Genomic DNA, 20,879 nt, shown 5'->3' on the forward strand with positions numbered 1-20,879 from the left:
GGATTGGGTCTGGGTTTGGGGTCTTCATTTTCACCTGAAGGTTGCATGGAATCCTGTCTGTGTTTCCTGTCTGCTTTCTGCTGTCTGCTTTGAATTTTGCCTGAAACTCTCAGACTGAAGAAGTCTCTTGGAAGAGAGACGAAACGTTTCATTAAAGAAGAACCCGTCCAGAGGACCTATACAATTTTTTTTCCTTTGATATTCAAGATATCTTGAATAATAATTCTGACTAGTCAAAATGTCACAGATAGCATTTTTGCGGAAAAATTACTACATAGACATCATAACTATATGTAGAGACCGTAATGTTTCATTGCAGCCGCCATCTTGGATAGGTCCCCATCTAAAAATAATCATAGTTCCATGATTTTTACACAATTTTCACACAGTTTGGTTTGTTACAAACAGCAGAGATGTAGTCATGATAGAGAACACTATCACGAAAAATCTGAGCTTTCATGCTGAAATACTTTGTTTATTTATATCTAAATATAGCTTTATTTTATAAAACATGAGTCGGATCCCATGCCCTATGCTTACTGAATATGTATACTGTACTGTATACTGTACTACTGATATGTATCTTTGGATGAGCCAGTGTGACAGCTTGGGTAATTTTTGTTTCTTCGTTTTTCTCCTATTAATGGGTGTATGTGTTTTCCTTTTTTCTTTTTATTGTCTTTCTTTTACTTTATTTATATATGGCTCGAAATAAACATAAACCTTAAAAAAGACAGACATATTGTATGGTACATTAATAAAAGTATAAATGAACTAGAAGCACTCAGAGAGTGCAAACCTCCGCCAAGGTCAATTTTCCCCATCATGAAATAGAGTTAATGCACAAAAGGAGAGATGGAAACACATTTGCCAAATAAGTTTGATAGCAAACATTTAAGCAGGCAGTATGCATGGGATTTCCTTCCAGTGGAGTCCAATGCGAAAATAAAAAGTCAGAGATTCGTCACCCAACGTTATTCATCCACAAACTGGTCCCGGATTGAGCTCCCAAGTTTTTATCTGTCAGATTCCACTGTGTAAAATGTCTGTTTTATCCCCTTTTATGAGTTTTTAATGTTTTGACCAGCTTTATCAATGGTAAATGGACTGAACTTATATAGTGCTTTATCAAGTCCCTCCAGACCCCAAAGCGATTTACACTGACAGACATTCACCCATTCACACTTACATTCACACGCTGATGATGTACATTGGAGTTGTACTTTATAAACTGCTGCTTCCTGCTTGGTACAGTCGTTCTGGAAGCGATTCACCTTTTATTTATTTATTTATTTATTTATTTTTAAGTGAGTGGTCGAAGCAAAATACTGAGCGCTTTCAGCACAAACACTCCCACAAACTTCTGACTAATCACACAATAAAGTTCTTATGTGCAGGGGGTACCTCACATGGTTGATCAGCTGTTCCCGCTGTCTGGTACTGGTCCGGTGTAAGACCGGTACTAGCTTCGGCTCGACTGCAGCTAGACCCTCCCCCTGCTGTCAGTGTCCTGTTATTCCCGTAACGTGAAGAGAATCACATTTCTTTCTCTATGTCTCCAGACAGCATGCAACATCGCCAAAACTAGTTGATAACAGAATAATCATAACGAGACATCCTGGGATGTGTAGTCCCAGCGAGTTTGCGACTTGTACTTCCTGTTTCCAGCAGGCATGCGTCTGACGTAATGACACTTTGAGTAGCCTGGCTGATTCACTCGAATTAAAAGAAAAATTCCTGTATCTGCATCGTGATCTGGAACATCACCAAAATTTAATGGTGTGTTCCTTGGGCCAATACCCACAAGTGTTAAAGATTTCATGACAATCTGTCCACAAGTTTTTGAGTAATTTTGTCCACAGACAGACAGACAGACAGACAGACAGACAGACAGACAGACAGACAGACAGACAGACAGACAGACAGATGCAACCGAAAACATTACCTCCTCCCTTGGCTGAGGTAATTACTGTCCAGAAAAATGCAATTCTAGAAACAATTAAATACTGAGCAGAACCCTCAAACCACCTGGCCACTGGTAAATAACCTGAGCCTAAAGGGAATTGGAACCACCCACTTATATGATGTTTCAGTGAAACATGATTTTTTGGCATTCAGGGAAAACTTCAACTTGTCTTTTCCAGTATGTGAAGTTTTGTATCAGTTATTTTAAATGTCAAGGGTTTCATTTAATGCATACAGAAAAGCTTGTGATGTATTCTCTTCATATAATCTTCATAAATGTCCAATTTCCTCCTCAGAGTGGACCCCAGTGGAGCTTGGACACTGAAAGCAGGACTAAGGAAGTGTAAGTGTGGTTTCAACTAAACTAATTAAAACAAACACAAAGAACCACCATGAATGGGTGTTTTTGCTGAATTGTGTCAGTCACAGCTGCCTTCTTGTTATTACAGATACTCATCAGATCACTCTGGATTCAAAGACAGCACACAGAAACCTTAAATTGTCAGCCAACAAAAGACGGGTGACAGTGACAGCAGAGCAGCAGCCATATCCTCACAATCCTGAGAGGTTTGATTACTGGCACCAGCTGCTCTGTACAGATGGTTTAACTGGACGCCATTCCTGGGAGGTGAAGTATGAAGGAATGGTGTGCATTGGAGTAACTTACAGAGGAATCAGTAGAAAAGAAGACAGCTACAGCTGTTTGGTTGGAGGGAATAATCAGTCCTGGAGTCTGTACTGTTCAGGGAAGACTTTCTTCGCTTTTCACAACAACAAGAAACAAACGATTCCTCCACCTTCCTCCACCTCCAACAGAGTAGGAGTATATCTGGACTGGCCCTCTGGAACTCTGTCCTTCTACATAGTCTCATCAGATGCATCAGCTCACCTCCACACCTTCAATACTACATTCACAGAACCAATCTACCCTGCTTTTAGGGTCGGATTACAGGACAGTTTATCTGGTTCTTCTGTGTCTCTTTTACCTCATTCATAAGACAGCTCAGTCCAGGACTAATGCATCTTCTGTCCTCCTCCAAGCATTCAGAAAAAACACGAAGGCAGAAGGGTGAGTAAAATGAGCCCGCTCTGATGCTCCTCTGAGCCGGGAGCAGAAGTAGAGACTGGACTGAGCCCGGCAGGCCCACTTGTGAAAAAGCAACATGTTGTTCCGCGCTCAGAAAATGATAATGAGCTGATGACATCAGTGAGCGACAGCAGGATTAATCAGCAAACAGATTTATTACAGAGGGAATATTAACTATGATGAGAAACAGCAACTTTGTAGATTGTTTAAAAAATATTGAGCCACAGGTTTGATGTGCAGAGACAGTGAGTGGCTGGAGGATTAATCAACAGATTTATTAATGAGGGAATATTAAAAGTGACACAGAACAGCAACTTTGTAGTTAGTTTTAAAAATATTTAACCACAAAATCAGTAAAATGAGCAAAACTGTAGTGCATGCAGTACATATTCCAATCTTTTTATTTTAAATTTATTGTTTGTAAGTTTCATCTTTTATTCTGTTCAATGCCACAGGTATGTGTTTTCTTCTCCAGTGAATTGGATTCAGCTTTTATATATCTATCTCTGAAATCTAACCACTCTTGTATATTTTTTTGCTATTTGAACTGTATATCAAACTATTTGGCTAAATCAGTAATCAGTATCTAATCTTTTTGTATTTGTATCTTTTTGAATTAACTTCTTTTTTACATAACCACATTAAAATACATTGAGCTTTCAGATATTGTAAGAACTTGATTGTTATGTTTTGTCTGGGTTCATGTTTTTATTTTGACTTTATTCTGATTTTTCTGTCATGTTCCTCTGTTTTCTTCCTCCTGTCTGCCTTTGCTCCAGCCCCGCCCACTCACACCTGATCCTCATGTTTCTCCCCCAGGTTCCCTGTTTGTGCTCATTAGTCTCAACTTTATATTCTGTGTCTTGCCTTCACTTCCCTGTCGGGTCATTGTTTATGTTCTGTTTTGTGCCTTGCCTTGCCTTGCCTTGCCTTGCCAGCCACTCAGAGTTTTTGAGCTGCCCAGTCAGCACTTTTTTTGTTAAATAAATACTTTGTTTTTTGGAACCTTGAAACTGCCTGCATCATGGGTTCATTCCTGCCTGAGATTCATAACAGATTTATATTGAGTCTGATGTTTAGAATATTTTATAAAGGGAGGCTCTGAGTGATGTGACAAACTTTACTTGTCTGCCAAAAATAGTCATGTTTGATACCAGGATCAGTTGTCTGTGCCTGATTCAGTTTTATCTTGGTTTAAGTCTTATTTAACTGGAGTTTTTCTGTTTGCCTTGGTGAATGCTCTTCTTCAGCAGCCCCTCTGACTTGTGGGGTCCCCCAAGGGTCCATTTTAGGTTCACTTCTTTTTAATCTTTATATGATGCCTTTGGGGTCCATTTTCAGAAAGCATAACATCACTCTCCATTGCTTTGCTGATGATATCCAGGCCTATATGCCCATTAGTTGAACAGGGACGCTCCATTGGAACCACTCTTCAGCTGTCTGAATGATATAAAAACCTGGCTAAAACTAACTTTCTGAATCTAAATGAGAGTAAAACTGAAGTAATCACTTTTGGTAAATTCATATGACATTGGCCCTTTATTTTCATACAGCCATCAAGAATCTGGATTTTCTCTTTGATGGTGCCTTTAAATTGGATAAACAGATTAATTCAGTTGTAAAATCAAGTTTTTCCAATTAAGAGTAATTGCTAAGGTGAAATTGTTTCTCCCCACTAAAGACCTTGAAARGGTGATTCATGCTTTTATTACCACTCGCTTGGACTATTGTAATTCTTTGTATGCTGGCTTAGATAAATCATCTCTGCATCACCTACAGACTGTCCAGAACGCAGCAGCTCATCTTTTAACAGGTACTAAAAAGCATGAACACATAACCCCGTCCTGGCTTCTCTCCATTGGCTTCCTGTTCACCTGAGAATTGATTTTAAGATTTTATTGATGGCTTTTAAAGTTTTTAATGGTCTGGCCCCGTCATATTTATGTGATCTTCTTAACATCTACACTCCAGTCAGAGCACTCAGGTCTACCAACCAGTTCCTGTTAGATGTCCCTAGATCCAAACTGAAATCTAGAGGTGACCGGGTTTTTGCAATAGCTGCTCCAAAGCTGTGGAACAGTTTACCTCTTAATATTCGGTCAGCAGAGACTGTTGAGGCTTTTAAATCTTTGCTGAAGACCCATTTATTTTCTCTGGCTTATGCTTAAGGTTCAGTTTGAGCTTTTTTCATATATTGTGTTTCTGTATTTGCATCTATTATTTGTTTGTTTTTTGATGTCTTGACTGAACTGTGAAGCACTTTGGTCAGCTTTTGTTGTTAATGTGCTATACAAATACATTAAACATGTTTCTAACAAATCATTCCTCCTATATTCAGCATTTAGCTATGGCTTCACAAATCTCAACATTTATTTTATTGGCGGCTGTGGCGGAGTGGTTAGGGGAGTCGTCCTGGAACCAGAAGGTCGCTGGTTTGATCCCCCGTCCAGCCGTCTCAGTCGTTGTGTCCTTGGGCAAGACACTTCACCCACCTTGCCTACTGATGGTGGTCAGAGGGTCCGGTGGGCGCCGGTGCATGGCAGCCCCACCTCTGTCAGTGTGCCTCAGGGCAGCTGTGGCTACAATGTAGTTTGCCATCATCAGTGTGTGAATGTGAGTGTGAAAGTCTGTGTGTAAAGTTCTGTTTGTGTAAAGCGCTTTTGGGGACCGGAGGGACTTGAAAAGCGCTCTATAAGTTCAGTACCATTTACCATATTAGAAAGTTTATTAATTTAATTAATTAAGTAAATAATTAATTAATTAAATTTATTAGCTACACAACAGCTGCACAACATCAGTTTTGTAAATTTAGGCTTTTGCTACAGTTTTTGAAGTTAAAGCTTTTAACCATACCGTTGCAAATTTAGTGGGAGTGAGAATTGTAGACAGCTCTTAAAAAGACAGAGGCTGATTTCAAGGCGTTCAGATACAGTGTTTTCATAACAACTGAAGGTAACATAGTTATTAGATTGTGGTAAAGAATGGAACTACGTGCCAAGAAAATACTTCCCCTCCCCCATGTACTCCTGTTTCCAGGAATTTTGTGGTCTCTTTTTGATTCTATAGAAATTTTTTCTAATCTGATATTTCCTGTTCTCACTCAGAGATGATGAGTCAGAGAATGTTTTCAAACAAACAAACAGTTTTATTATGTTGTGTTTTTTTTTATTTATCATTAAGATAAAATCTACATGCAAATGTTTTACATTGAATTCTTGCTGGTCTAAATCCATCTGTTTTTAACTGCCTTTTTTTCCCGAATTTGAAAGTTTTGCAACTGTCATGAAAATAAACTTAAAAAAATAGATCCACTAACTGAATAAAACAAATCTGATGCTTTTTAAAATTTTATTTTATTTTTTTAATAGATGACAAATCTGATGCTTAAACACGGGTATCAGAAAACTGCTTGTACTGATTAATTATTAGTCAGTGGGTGTGTATTCTATGTGGGCGGTCCATCAGACAGTGTGTACATAGGTCAGAACTGAACATACACACACACACACACACACCAGGACACACAGCTGCAGGGATACTTGGGAGTCTGCAGGCAGAGAAACTGAAAACTTACTGTCAGAATCTGAGGAAATGGAGAAGAAAGCTGTTTTGTTCAACTTCTGGGGCATCGTTGTCCCGTCCACACCAAAATCTGTTTTCAACAAGCTAGAGGAGCTGCACAACTTTGGGTGAGAGGAGACTGTTACAGATCAGCTCTGCTCTGTAAACAAACACAAAATGTTTCTTCATTAGAATTTGATTTAAATGAAAACTGTTTAAAATAAGTTATTGAACTCATCTACATGTATTTCTTCTGTCTGTGAATGTTAAAACTGCATAAACTAACGTGGAGAAATGTGTCAAATGAAGGTTTCCATTGGTTCAAACTGCTTTGTTTTTCCATATTACAGGATTTCTATACTTCCTACAGATTTGTGTTTTTACAGCACAATTAGAAATTTGAACGAAAAGAACTTAAATTTTAGACAAAAACATCTGCCTTATGTTTAGGGTTGGGCATCGAGTCTCGAGTATCGATAGGAACCGGGCCTAATGTTTCAGTTCTCCTGGAATCATTTGTAATTTTGCATTTCGATACCTAGTTTCAATACCCAGTCCACCAACTGGAAGATGAAGCCGTCCAAGCTGCCGAACACCAGTTTGAGTTGGTGTTCAGACCCAAATTGTCAAATTAAGTGAAATAATCTACCAGTGCTTTAAGACAATTGCACTTGGTAAGACTTGAAATGAGGAAAACTTTTCCAGGCTAACAAGATTAATAATCGAACACATCCTGCTCATGTTTAGTACATCATCTCAAAACAAGATCAAAAATGCTCTGGCTGGATATAAGTGTACAAGCTGGTTAGATGGACAAGTTTTGCAGAGTACCCGTGTGGAAAATAAATTCATAACATCTGTTCATCTAGAAAGAAATCTGGTTAGCTACCTCGTTTAAACCATACAAACTTTTTTGACCCTGCCTTTTAAAAGAATCAAAGTTGGGAATCACTGGGAACTGCAGAATCCAAATGAGGAACTGGAATCATTCGAATTCAAACCATGTCCAACCCTACTTATGTTGATTGGCTTTGCTGAAATTATCTGATGGTGAAAATGAATAATAGTCAAAATTCCAGTGTTAATTACCTCCACCAAAGTGGTTCTGTTTTTGATAGCATTGGTTTGTTTGTCTGTCCGTGTGCACAAGATTTCTCAAAAGCTTATAAAGGGATTTTGACTAAATTTTGATGGCACATTTGGGTTTATCACAAAGAACAAATGGTTGCATTTTAGTGGTGATATGGCAAAATCTGCCAGAGCTGCAGCTCTCTGTGATCTGGCACCAACAGCAACTGAAAGAAGTAAAAACAAAAGATAACACAGCCACAGGCTGCTTTCTAGGGACAGCTGTCATACTGTGATTTATTGACAATGTGACAGTCAATCAGCATCCAGCAGAACTTTGTTAAACCGGTCACAGCGCAGCAGTTTACTCATTTGCATAATAAAGGGTCTTGGCTGAGGTGTGCACTCTATAAGCTAGTTTAAATACATAAAGAGGAATAAAAGTAGAATTTGGACAAGAAAAAGGAGCAAAACTGACAAAGGATGAAAGATGAAAGAAAAATAAAAAGACAAAAAGACAAAAACAATGAAACATCAAAGAACAAATTTTCTGAAGAAAATGTAAAGCTCTCAGTGCATTTCAATGAGAATAAAAGTAACTGTTTCAAAAAGTATGAAAATAAAAAAACAAATGCTATGTATGTAATGTACTAAACAAGCTGAACATTTTGATAACTGATTGGCTGAAATAGATGAAAGTTTGCTAAAATAGTTCTAGTCCTGAAATCATCAGGAACTACACTCAGGAATCGCATTGTACCTTTGGGTTTTATTTATTGATTTATTTATTGTTCTTGTCAGAGGAGTTCTGTCTGATGTGGCATCCCAGAAAGATGGAGCCATGATGCGAGCAGAAAAAGGAGGTCTGATTCTGACACAAGTGGGTAAAATCCATTTTATGCCGTATCTGTCATATGTAGGATAAATGTAAATTTTCCCAAGGGAATTTTCTGAACAATTCAATAAAATAACAGTACATCGGACTGGGACAAAAGAAATAATGATCAAAAGTAACAGCAATAATGTCATAGCAGTAAATGAACTCAACTCACATTTTGTAGACTTGAAGAATAAAATAAGAAATTAGCATTACCAACTGTTTTAAAGTGGACATATCATGCTTTTAAATCCAACTTTTTCACATTTAAATCATTCACTTGGGGTCTTTATAAAGTGGAACTACAATGCTTTGTCAGAATTCCTCTTTATTCTAACTTTACCAGCCCCTCTTTCAGCCCTTTTCTGGCATGCATCTCAAAGCTGCTGGTTTTGATTCTGTTCCTTTAAGGTGCTTTATGCCCCGCCCACCTGTGGCTTCCAGACCGGTCTATTCCAGTTTGAGAGAGAAGGTTACCGGTTTCTAGCAGTGCAGAAGCTTTTTTTTCTTTTCTTTTCTTTTCTTTTTTTTTTTTTTTTTTTTTACAAATTAATTAAAAGTTAACAAAAAAAAGACTTGTCCATCCAGCCTTGTTGGAGCCAGAGTCTGACCCAAAACAAGAGGTGAATGAAGATCACCAAATTGTAGTTGGTAAGTCTCTTATTTGGCAGTTCTGTTGCAAATAATTTGAAGTAATTGTTCAGAAAAGGTAATAGAAAACAGAGACAACTAAATGGGCTGAAAATATGACCTAAACAGAATATAAAGATATGCTTGCTGCATCAGGAGAGACTCCAAGTACACAATAAAACGTATTTACCAGCTAAAAAGGTGGACTTTGCATGATATGTCCCCTTTAAACTATTTAAAGAAATAATCCTTGCAGGTGTATTCTGCATTAATGTATTAACAACAGAAACAAGAAAGTGCCTCGTTGAAAATTTGTTGTGATAATGAAATCAGTACTTTTTTCTCAGAGTATATAAACACTAGTAAACTTATTTTAATTACTCATTTGTTGGGTTCAAGCTTTTGGATCATAGATGGAGTTCCATCCATCCGTTTGTCCGTCCGTCCATCCATCCATCCATCCATCCATCCATCCATCCATCCATCCATCCATCCATCCATCCATCCATCCATCCATCCATCCATCCATCCATCNTCCATCCATCCATCCATCCATCCATCCATCCATCCATCCATCCATCCATCCATCCATCCATCCATCCATCCATCCATCCATCCACAACTTGTTCCAGGTCACGTGGGTAGCAGCTTGAGCAGAGGCCCAGAACTCTCTTTTTTCCAGCCACCTCCTCCAGCTCTTCTGGGAAGATTCTAAGGCGTTCCCTAGTCTCTCCAGCGTGTCCTGGGTCTTCACCCGGGTCTCCTCCCAGTCAGAAATGCATGAAGAACCTCCATAAGGACACCCTATCTCTAAGGGAGAGTCTAGCCACTCTGCAGAGAAAAATCATTTTGATTATTTGTGATCTTGTTCTTCTGGTCACTACCTGGACGAACAATAAACACAGAGCTTTGCCTTACACCTCAGCTCTCTCTTCACCACAACAGCCCGGTACCGAGTCAGCAATACTGCAGAAGCCATACCTATTCATTTATCAATCTCAGGCTCCATTCTTCTCTCACTTGAACAAAACCCCAAGAAAACTTGAACTTCTCCACTTGAGGCACAACCTCACTCCCATCCTGGAGAGAGCAATCCACTCTTTGCCCGCTGAGGACCATGGCCTCAGATTTGGATAGGTTGAGCGGCTTTGACCAAAAACTGGGTCAAATTGACCCAGTTGTTGGGTCAGAGATTGGCCAAGTCATTTTTAACAGTACACCATTTTAAATCAGAGCTGAACTAAAATAGATCTGACTGAACCTCTGCTTTGGAATGCAACACGAAAAGATAACATGGCAAAAACAACTTTTAAGAAGATGTATAACTGGGTTGGCTTTGTTAATAATCTCAGTTTTTATTTGACACTGAGTTTTCTTTCCTCAAATAACTAGTCTGAAGCACCAACCAGATTGTAAATATCTAATAAGGCAGATTTTGGGTTCTTCTTTTTTAAAATTTATCTTAGTATCTCTAATTCGACAAATAAGTAAATTTAATCCAATTTTTGGGTAGAAAGTGTAATCCAGTATTCTGGGTAAAACTAATAACCTGCTGAGTAAAACTAAGCTAAATGTTGGACTTTAAAGAATGACATGGATCATCTTCGACTCATTTACTGCCCCAGTTTGGTCCAATATTTGTTCAAACCAACTCAACCTATGACCCAACAGCTTCGACCAAGTGAATGAGTTATAGAAATGACCCAACAGTTTTTAATGCGAGACTCTCTTTGTGGACAGGATCAGATGTCCTGTGTGTCTATGTTTAACTGCATTGTTGCTGGCGAAGAATAAATGAATAAAATGAACTGAAAACCTGGAGGTGTGTGTGTTTGTATGTAGATGATTCCAGAGTTTGAGGCTGAGTGTGTGAAGGAGGCACAGACCAGAGATGTAAAACTACCGCCTAACTGGTCAGCTCAAGCCATGCTTGAGGAGTTCAGGAAGGAGATGCTGGATGTCCGAGACGTGGTGATAAAGATGGCCGCCAGGCTGCAACAAAACGGTTTTCAAAATCCCTTTTCCTCTGAACATAATATTTAATCAACAAGTTTATTTTCACACCTCTAAAGCTCATTGCATTTAGGTAAGGGAGACAAACATACAGACTAACAGATGATGATGTAATGTTTGATTTAAAGGAGTACTGACAGCTGTGCTGGCCAATCAATGGATAGATGACAGCGCGTCCAGAGATGACACGGCCCATCTTCTTTGTCAGTTGGGGCAACATTTTAACCTGGTCCTACAGTCCTGTTATGCGGGTCACAGGGTTCCAGAGCCTGCCATGTTCAGCTCTGCTTTGCAGCAGCTGGGAGTCTTGTCACACCAGGTGGGGGACAGACCAGCACACAATTTAAACAGTTTAGGAAGAGAAGGCTGAACTACTCAGTTCTTGTTCAGGCTCTGTGGCTCGATGTGGATGAGGAAGGTGTGAAAGCAGCAAAGGCAGCAGGGATGAAGGCCATCCTGATGACAAATCTGGAAGATGCTCTGGAAAAAATATCCAATTTTACCAAAGTTCAGGTACAGATGTTTTGACACACTGAAACAGAAACACTGAATTTTTAAACACTAAAAATATTTTTTAAATAATGTAACGTAAAACATACACCTGATTTTTTTATTTGCCAGGTTGTTGGAGCTGAAAGTCCTCCACCATCCTGCAGCCCTAATGAAGTGTCTCATGGATACATCTCCATCAAAGTAAAGCTAATTGGGCATACTTTGCACTTTTATATATAGTATATTTTAGTCTTTATTTTCCCCATTGAAAAACATTGACTGCTGATAGTATTTGTTACTTTTGGCTTTTAGTTAATGTTTTGCTTTTATAGGCTGTTGTTGCAGACAGCAGTGTGTGGATAGACCTGCCATGGTGATCATGATGTTGCAAGCTATAAACACAATGATAACAATTTTACTTTTGTGTTTCAGCCTGGTGTGAAGACTCACTATGTAGAGATGGGCACCGGCCCACCAGTTCTGTTTTGCCATGGTTTCCCTGAGAGCTGGTACTCCTGGAGGTTCCAGGTGAGCCATGTGCTTTCCTCAATATGTCAGAATGGTTTGCAGAGTGCTTACTTACCTGCCTCTTCTCCCATAGCTCCCAGCTGTGGCTGCAGCAGGGTTCAGGGCCTTGGCTCTGGACATGAAGGGATACGGAGAGTCCACGGCACCTGCTGGTGGGTAAACGCCACAAATATTTAATGCAATGTTTTGATATCCTGTTATCTAAAAGTTATGTGAAATTTGCTGATTCACAGACTTTAAGGAGTATTCTATGGATCAACTTTGCAAGGTACAAACTATAATGTGGGATTGTGTGACAAATAACATTTTAACTTATTTACTAAAAGTGTTTCTCTTTTTGCAGGGTTTAATCACATTCCTAGATAAAATGGTAAGAAATAAATCAAGACACAACCCTGATTCCAAAAATTCTGAAATTGTTACACATTTTTTAAAGAGTTTTTTTGCAAACTGATGAACCTCTGCTCATCTTTTAAAGAGCCCGTGAGAGGACATGGGGGATTATTTTTTTTCTTTTGCGTTCCCTTGCAAAAGTCGTTTATCACTGTTGTCCCTGCCGGTTTATTAACAAATTCATCTGCTCACCGTTAGCAAGTTAGCCTACTGCTTTATTCAGCTTTGGAATGAATATAACACACAGCCACGCATGGAAGTACAGTATGTAATATGCCAATATTTTATCTCAGTGCAGCCACACAACATCAAATGTCAATTTCTCGAACTTGTGGCAACACATCCTTTTTGAGAAACCAGATAGTTCCAAATAAAAGTTTGTTTTAATTCAGTTCATAAAAAAACAAACTTTTGTGTTGGCATGAAAAACAATATTGCGAGAGAATGCAAATGTTTGCGAAGCAAAGCAAAAAGTTTTGTGAGGTACCATAAAGGTATTGTGAGATAACGTAAAAAGGAAAAAAAATCCCCCATGTCCCCTTGCAGGCTCTGTAATCTTCTCTTCTGAGATTCAGCCTCTCTAAAATACTCTTTTAGTACACAGTCCTCTTACTGACCTGCTGTCACTTAAACTTAAATCTTAAATGCTCCTCCAGATGTTTCTTATTTGTACCACCAACTTTTACAGCTTTGTGTTGCCCTTTTAAAGAAATTGCAGCCATAAAAATCCTAAATGTTTAGCAGAAAAATTTCTTCATTTCAACATTTGTGTGTATGTTCCACTGTGAATAAAATATGTGTTTATGAGATTTGTAAATTATTGCATTTCGTTGTTATTTATGTTTTACAGAACATGCCAACTTTTTCAGAATTGTTGTTGTACTATAAGGTTTGTCTTACTGTAATTGACCTAAATGGATCGTGTTTGTGTCAGGCCATACCACAGGTCACCTTGGTGGGTCACGACTGGGGTGGTGCTTTGGTTTGGAGCATGGCCCGGTATTTTCCAGAGAGAATCAGGTGAAAAAAACACTTTCACAAAGTCAGTGATGTTTCCTGGATACTGATGTAACATGTATTTTCTGTTCATGTGAAGAGCTGTGGCTTCTCTGAACACTCCTCTGTTCCCTGTGGATCCTACTGGTTCTCGTACAAAGAAACTCTTGGAACTGCCCACATTTGACTACCAGATCTATTTCCAAAAACCTGTAAGTTACCTAGTACTGACATAAGACCTAAGTGTTTGATTTGGCTTTAGTTTTGCTGTTGTTTTAAATGCTTCAAGTGTTTGTTGAAATAATGTTTTTTAGGAATGCGTAAACAACTGATTGAAAGGTGGTTGGATTAAGTTATTAAACACGGTTTTCATATCTGAAAGGCTTACAATTAGGAGAATGGTTCTTGGGTTTTACATATTTGAATAAAATAAGACTGATCTGGTTCTAAAATGATTAAATTCTAACCTCAAGTGTACAGAAACACAGAACAACCATGACAGTTTAACACAACTCTAAAAGACATTAGCAACAACCTCAGAGACGTTAACTGTTTCTGCCCATCAATCTGGAGAGGTCAAAGGTCATTTCCAAGGTACCAATTGCTTCCAGTTGGTTAATGGACTGTGTTTTTATTGCACCTTTCTATCCAACCATCATACTCAAAACACTTTACACTAAGACCTGTGTCTACATTTACCCATTCACATGAAGAAATTTATAGTTATTAGAGGTTAGTACTGATGTTAAAAGCACAACACTACATTTTTAGGTTTTCCTTTTTGTAATGTTGACAATGTTTAATCTATTATGTTTTGATTGAAATAGGTTCAGTTACATGTCCGAATTATATGACAACACATAATCAACCGTCATGAGAACAGTAGGTGAGAATTTTGTCTGAATGCCTGTGATTCAGCCGTAGGTCAGTAGGGGGTGAGCGAAGGCATTGAAGAAGGTGTATAAATACATGAACTTCCTGGTTTTTCGCCAGTGTGGTTTCCTGTCAGCTTGGGTGACAATAAACCTCACTCAGATCCAGAGTTCTGGTGTTGTATGGTTTGATTCCTTCTACAAATCATTTTATTTAACAATGGGTTTTTAATATCGACTTCAGTTTATTGAATACGAATTTTCTTACACACACATCACTCTATTATATCTCTACAAAACTAACATAAATAAATCATTCTATAAAGAACTAATCAGTCCTTTTAGATCACATTCATACACTGATGGGACACAAATCCGAGGCAGTGAGTTCAGTGTCTTGCCCAAGGACACTTCAGCATGTGACTGAATAGTGATTGATTTAAGCCATCAACTCCCATATTGGATAACCACTGCTCTAACCACTCACCCACAGTTGCCCATTACAAAGAAGCATGTCACAGAGAGAGAGAGAGAGAGAGAGAGAGAGAGAGAGAGAGAGAGAGAGAGAGAGAGAGAGAGAGAGAGAGAGAGAGAGAGAGAGAATGAGAGAATGAGAGAATGAGAGAATGAGAGAGAGAATGAGAGAGAGAATGAGAGAGAGAATGAGAGAGAATGAGAGAGAAATAACAAGTGGAAAACTTTCAAGACAGCTTCCAGTCTTTCTAGGACTGTCAGAAAATTCACCCTGAAGGTCAGACTGTGCAAGGCTTGTCATAGGTTAAAGGGCTGCAGGAGAAAGATTCTCTCTAAAAGCAACATGGCATCATGACAGGTTTGTAAAGGAGGTTCATTTGAGGAACCAGAAAATGTCTTATCAATTGTATTATCATAGATATTTTATGCCTTTATTTTTTCATACAAATTAAAGGGCTAGTACGGTGCACTTGCATTCAAACACGTTTAGAGACAGATTTCATTAAAATCAAGGTTCTTACCAACAATTAGACCAAGAAAATAAGCATTTTGAAACTTTTCTGCTATTTGCCTTTAAAAAGGTTTCAGAAACAGGATTTTTTTTAAATCTTATGGTTATAACTCAGCAAATTCTACAGAAATTGAGCTAAAATTTGATGTGGTAGTCTCTGAGAGTCCTCCAACACTTACTCGGTAACCCTATTGATTGTATGACACTGTTGCCCAAAACTTTGACATCACCTGTTAAAGTCAACCCTGTCTGTTAGCAAAATGTCTCATGAACCACTAAACAGATTTTAATGAAACTTTCTGAAAATAGGGGTTAGGGTTAACCAAAACTGGCTCTAATTTACTTAAAATGACTGATAGTGAAGTAAAGATTTTGTGGTCATTAGAAGTGTCAGCCATCTTGTATTGAAATTCTGTTCATATTTAAATGCATTTTCAACTTCTCCACTCTTCTAAATGGGTTTGATGTGTTTCAGGGAGTAGCTGAGGCAGAGCTTGAGAAGGATTTAGAGAGAACAGTCAAGATTTTCTTCTACAAATACAGTGAAAAGGTGAGTCGACACACAATCTGCATCATCAGGTCAGTAGAGGTGGAAACAAATGACACGCTAAATGTTGTTTCTTCAGGAGGGACGTCCTAATCTCAACACTGCAGGAGTCTGTGCTCGAGGTGAGAGGATCTCCTCCTGAGGACCATCTTCAGACATTACAGTGAACTATTAGAGCTCATGTCATGTGTTTGGGTCTCAGGTGGTCTGTTTGTGGGTCTGCCTCAGAAGATTCCCAGAAGCTCGATGCTAACGGAGATGGATCTGCAGTACTATGTTAGCCAGTTCAAAAAGAGCGGCTTCAGGTGAGGCTAATTTTAAAAAAGTAACTTTTTAGCCCAGGTGGCTTATAAAACACAACTCAATATTTAAAATGTTCAACATTTTGGATGATGAGTAAAACATCAGAAACCGACACAAAGAAATGGTAAATAAGATTGTTTTTGGGCTTTAGGATATCTGTGCTTGATTTTTCACCATCTACAGTGGGATTAATAGTAATTAGGTCAATTTTTGTTTTTAAAGCTGAGTTTAAAGCTGTGATTAGAAAAACTTCTTCCTCTTTTGCCTTTCGGTTCCCAGGGGCCCGTTAAACTGGTATCGAAATAGTGACATCAGCTGGAAGTGGATGTGTTCGCTGCCTTCTGGGAAGGTTGGTATAGTACGGGCATTTTAAGAGAGTTTTCATAAATCTGCAAGCTAAATTGTTACCAAATAATTTCTTCACCAAAATGTAAAAGTGTATTATATCATGTACTAAAATGCTGAAATTCAACACCAGTGGAAAACCTTGAAAAAAATCTGCTCAAGTTAGGGTACCGATAAATTATTATTATTATTTTTTTTACTTTTGAGGGATCAAACCAGGGTTTCTCATGATTCTGAGTGGATTGTTAGCATTTACGTATATGTCACCACAAACACTCCATTGTTGAAGAAGTGCTCACTAACCTTTACATTCAAAGTAGCTTTTATTTCGCATACTTTTATACTGTAATTCTCAGAGTTATTTTTTATTCATAATGTCAGAAGCTTCTCTATGTCTTCTTCAGACTCAACAACATCATGACTGCAGTTTCTGCAATATAATAGATTCCACAGACATGTGAACCTGCTCTTCTTGCAGCTGCAGATGGTTGTTATAATCACTATGACAGTTACAGCTCGAGAAAGTCAGTAGGTCTTCAGGAGCCAGTGGGTCTAGTGTTGTAACTGTTCATAACCACGAACAAACATGCATCCATAATGACCTGGGTTTGAGCAGACATTTCTTTAAATATCTTTCTTCCTAATGGGTTTGATGTTTTAAAAACATATTTCTTTAAATAATATGTAGAAAAGAGCAACTCACAGAAGAAGGAAGAACACCTGCACTCTGGGTAAAGTATCAACACATGGTAGATGTGATCAAGATCTTTGTCAGAACCAAGCAAGTTGTAGACCACAGCAGGCATCTCTCCTGCATTATTACCAAGATGCTCGACATCTTTGCTGCTGAAGGCCATCATCAATGCACTAAGGGTGCATGGCTGTACTTTCAACTCATCAAGGAAGTCATAATTTTGTTTGCTTACAGAGACACCTTAGAAAATGTTTCACTGCCACAGAAAGACATTGACAGGTACTTCTGCCCTGACTGGTCTGACATTTGCTGTAAGGCAGCTAGGTCAGAATGTGGACTGAGCAGAGGAAGAATGAGAAACAGTGTCTCTGACCACAGGGTGCTCACCATCAGTCACTTCTCTGATGTCAACCAGTGGATGAAGACATCAGGAAACATGTTCCACTACAGATCTCTGGAAGACTTCAACAAGTTATTCTCTAGAATTTCTCATTTTGCTTCATTCATCTTTCTTTCAACTGTCTCTCTGCTGTTGAAAACACCCCTGAAGCATGATTTTGCCACTACCATGGTTGAACAGTATTCTCAGGTGGTCCATTTGCCCCAGACATGGTGTTATTGATGACATGAAAGTGTGAGTTTGGTCACATCTACCACTGTGAAGCATCCTGTTTGCTTTTAACAACAGTCTGCAAATGTCTATGAAATGTCAACCCATTCTCACTCCCGAGTCGTCACATATTGACGTTTTTCAAAGGTCCCTTTGCGTCCAATTTTGACGCATCAGGTACCCCCCTTGCGTCATATTTTGACGGGATGGGGCGGAATCTGTTGTCGTAATTTCTGAAAGTGTAGAAAATGCACAAATACTACCGTCCCAAAGCGTGAAATTACGTTTATTCACTTTAGACATCCTGTCCCAGACCCTAGTACCTAAAATTAACCATTAACCCTGAAACGTAAAATTAACCATTTTTAGGAAATGTAGGAAATTCATGGCAACTACGTGTTGCAAAGCCTAAAATTACCTAMTGTTCACTGTAGACATCCTATCCCTGACCCCAGTCCCTAAACTTAACCATTTATCCTGATCCCTAATGTTAACCTCAGACCCCCGACCCAAAGACCCCTGGTGGCGCAACCCGGAAAAGCCGCGGGCGGCAAGGACTGACGCGAGGGGGGTACCTGATGCGTCAAAATTGGACGCAAAGGGACCTTTGAAAAACGTCAATATGTGACGACTCGGGAGTGAGAATGTGTTGGAAATGTAGAGACAAGTTGTTGGACGTTTTGGAGGGGAATGCTGTCCCCTTTTTGTCTGATGGAGAATTCTAGCTGTTCAACAGTCCTGGTTCTTCTTCGCTGATTGGGAGGTAAAACCTTCAAATACTTCTCTGCCCTGATGGTGTTTTCTAGATACGTAAGCTACCAATGCCAAAAGCACTTATGCACCCTAATACCATAAGAGAGGCAAGCTTTTGATCCCTGGGCTAAACAGACTAGATGTGACATGGTGTCCACGGTTTATTTCAGATTTGTATCTGTCTGGCCACAGAGCTGTTTTCACTTTCCTTCAGTCCATTTTAAACGAGTCCAGAGACGACAGAGGTGTTTCTAGTTGTTCATATATGACTTCTTTGTACAGTAGAGCTTCAAGCATCATTTGTGGATGGCACTGGGTGTTTACAGACAGTTTGTGGACCTGATCCTGAGTCCATGCAGTGATGTCAAGAACAGAATTAGTTGTGTTTTTGTGAAGATCTTCTTTTTGTTAGTTTATTTCTGTGTCTATTGTCCTTTTTGTGCTTTGTTTCTGTCTATTTATGATCTCTGCAGTTTAGTTTTCCTCTGTCTTCCCCCAGCTCCTCCCACATTAATCCTTGTCGTCTCTCTGTTTCCTTTCATTAGCTCTCCCTTGTATGTCTTGTCTTCTCCTCCCTGTTGGTCCATTGTACTCCCTGCAGTCATTTCTGGTTTGTCTCTCTTTGTGCTCCTTGAGTTTTTGACTGTAAGTGCATTTATTTTTTGCTTTCCCGTCAGCATTCTTTACCTTGTACATAAATCTATTTTTAATTTTTAGAGTTTTAGCCTGCCTCCTGGTTGTAATCATGACACAAACCTGGCAGATTTTAACGCAGTAGTCCCAGAGGGCCTGAAAAGCACGGCCATGAGGGTTATTTTATAAAAGTGGCAAGAAATTGAACAAAAAATGAAAAATCCTAATGTGTAATGATAATGTTGTTAATAGTAATCTCAGTGAATGCAATAAAGCGCAGTTTTTAAAACTTATGTGACTGATATTTAAATGCATTCTGTAAATACATTTGGGCAGATGTGGCTGAGTGGTTTTGAGAGTTGCCCTCTAATCAGAGAGTTGGCAGTTCGATTCCCTGCTATTCATTCAAATGTTGAAGTGTCTCTTGGCATTACACTGAACCTCCGGTGCCTCTGATGTGTGTCCCGTCAGTGTATGAGTGTGATTTAAAGCACTGGTTAGTCTCCGCAGGATGATGTGTACATGTTATAGAGTGCTGAATGAATGTGTGAATGAGGGCACAGGTTTTAGTGTAAAGCACTTTGAGTGTCATGGTTGGATACAAAGGGGCCATATAAGTTTTTAAAATTTGCATTCTTAGGATGTTTCTCATTTAAAACACACTGCGTTCTGTTTGTGTGTCAGATTCTGATGCCGGCACTGATGGTGACAGCAGAAAATGACCCAATACTGCTGCCTTCGTTCTCAAAAAGGATGGAGGACTTGGTATGAATACAAAACAAACAGTGATTTTAGTTTTAAAGAAAACAAATCTGACGCCATCTGATTCCTGAGTGCAGATCCCGAACCTGAGCCGAGGTCACATTGAGAACTGTGGACACTGGACTCAGATGGACAAACCAGCAGAGACCAACAAGATCCTGATATCATGGCTGAAAAATAATGTCCACAAGAAGGATGGAGAGGTTACCATGGCAACCAAAAAGTGAGAAAGGAAGTAGAAAATTACATTTTACCCCACTTTAGAACTTCAACCAAGAACAATTATGAAAAAGAAAGAAAGCAATTAAAAGAAAAAATGGAGGATGAAAGATGAGATGAGTTTTACAATATCTATGAAATGAGAAAAAATCAGCAGAAATAAGGAACATAAGAAAGTCATGATTTAATATTTTGATGGAAATATTTTGAGTATTTAGGTGAATTTTAGATACAGTTTTATATCTTACACTTTGGGGTTGTGATAAAACTCGGGATCAGTGGCTCTGACAATGAAATGGAGTTTTTAGAACTGAAGAGTCAATATTTTTAAACATAATTTTACTTTGGTTTTCTGAGCATTTATTCTGGCTTCCAATTTCTGATCATGTTTTCTTACAATTTTACTGTAAAACTTCTTTAATATGATTCATGAATAATTTGATTTTTGCTGGTTTTTTCACATGGGTCCTATTTTAATCTAAAACTTGAGTGTTTGTTGTTTTAATGGGTTTTGTTATAATGCTGTATTAAAGTGGTTAAACACTC

The 20,879-nt window shown here is 38.7% G+C and overlaps 2 protein-coding genes across 4 annotated transcripts in view; both read left to right on the forward strand.

Annotated features, from left to right (window-relative positions):
* Positions 1-3,822, forward strand: part of LOC106527032 (protein NLRC3) — a 27,111-nt gene extending 23,289 nt beyond the window's left edge. For all 3 annotated transcript variants that reach the window (XM_014021788.1, XM_014021790.1, XM_014021789.1), the window contains exons 9-10: positions 2,262-2,308; positions 2,415-3,822. In XM_014021788.1, the coding sequence (XP_013877242.1) occupies positions 2,262-2,308; positions 2,415-2,962 (595 nt within the window). In that variant the 3' untranslated portion in view covers positions 2,963-3,822. The remainder of the gene's footprint in view (positions 1-2,261; positions 2,309-2,414) is intronic.
* Positions 3,823-6,527: 2,705 nt separating this feature from the next.
* ephx2 (epoxide hydrolase 2, cytoplasmic) lies at positions 6,528-20,879 on the forward strand. Its single transcript, XM_014021791.1, has 18 exons — positions 6,528-6,741; positions 8,483-8,561; positions 11,031-11,193; positions 11,330-11,520; positions 11,592-11,714; positions 11,823-11,894; positions 12,126-12,221; positions 12,295-12,373; positions 12,455-12,489; positions 12,565-12,591; positions 13,549-13,634; positions 13,711-13,822; positions 15,943-16,017; positions 16,094-16,136; positions 16,217-16,319; positions 16,597-16,666; positions 20,037-20,117; positions 20,192-20,879. The coding sequence occupies exons 1-18, from the start codon at positions 6,644-6,646 to the stop codon at positions 20,339-20,341; spliced, it is 1,683 nt and encodes a 560-aa protein (XP_013877245.1). The 5' UTR covers positions 6,528-6,643; the 3' UTR covers positions 20,342-20,879.

This window comes from Austrofundulus limnaeus, unplaced genomic scaffold (genome assembly GCF_001266775.1).
Source record: "Austrofundulus limnaeus strain Quisiro unplaced genomic scaffold, Austrofundulus_limnaeus-1.0 Scaffold305, whole genome shotgun sequence".
NCBI lineage: Eukaryota > Metazoa > Chordata > Actinopteri > Cyprinodontiformes > Rivulidae > Austrofundulus > Austrofundulus limnaeus.

Excerpts from the sequence above, each read along its gene's own strand:
- ephx2 (XM_014021791.1), top strand. The coding sequence starts at position 6,644 with ATGGAGAAGAAAGCTGTTTTGTTCAACTTCTGGGGCATCGTTGTCCCG. Across the intron at positions 11,194-11,329 it reads CGCCAGGCTGCAACAAAACG|GAGTACTGACAGCTGTGCTG; the intron begins GTTTTCAAAATC and ends TTTGATTTAAAG. Across the intron at positions 16,667-20,036 it reads GTTCGCTGCCTTCTGGGAAG|ATTCTGATGCCGGCACTGAT; the intron begins GTTGGTATAGTA and ends TTTGTGTGTCAG.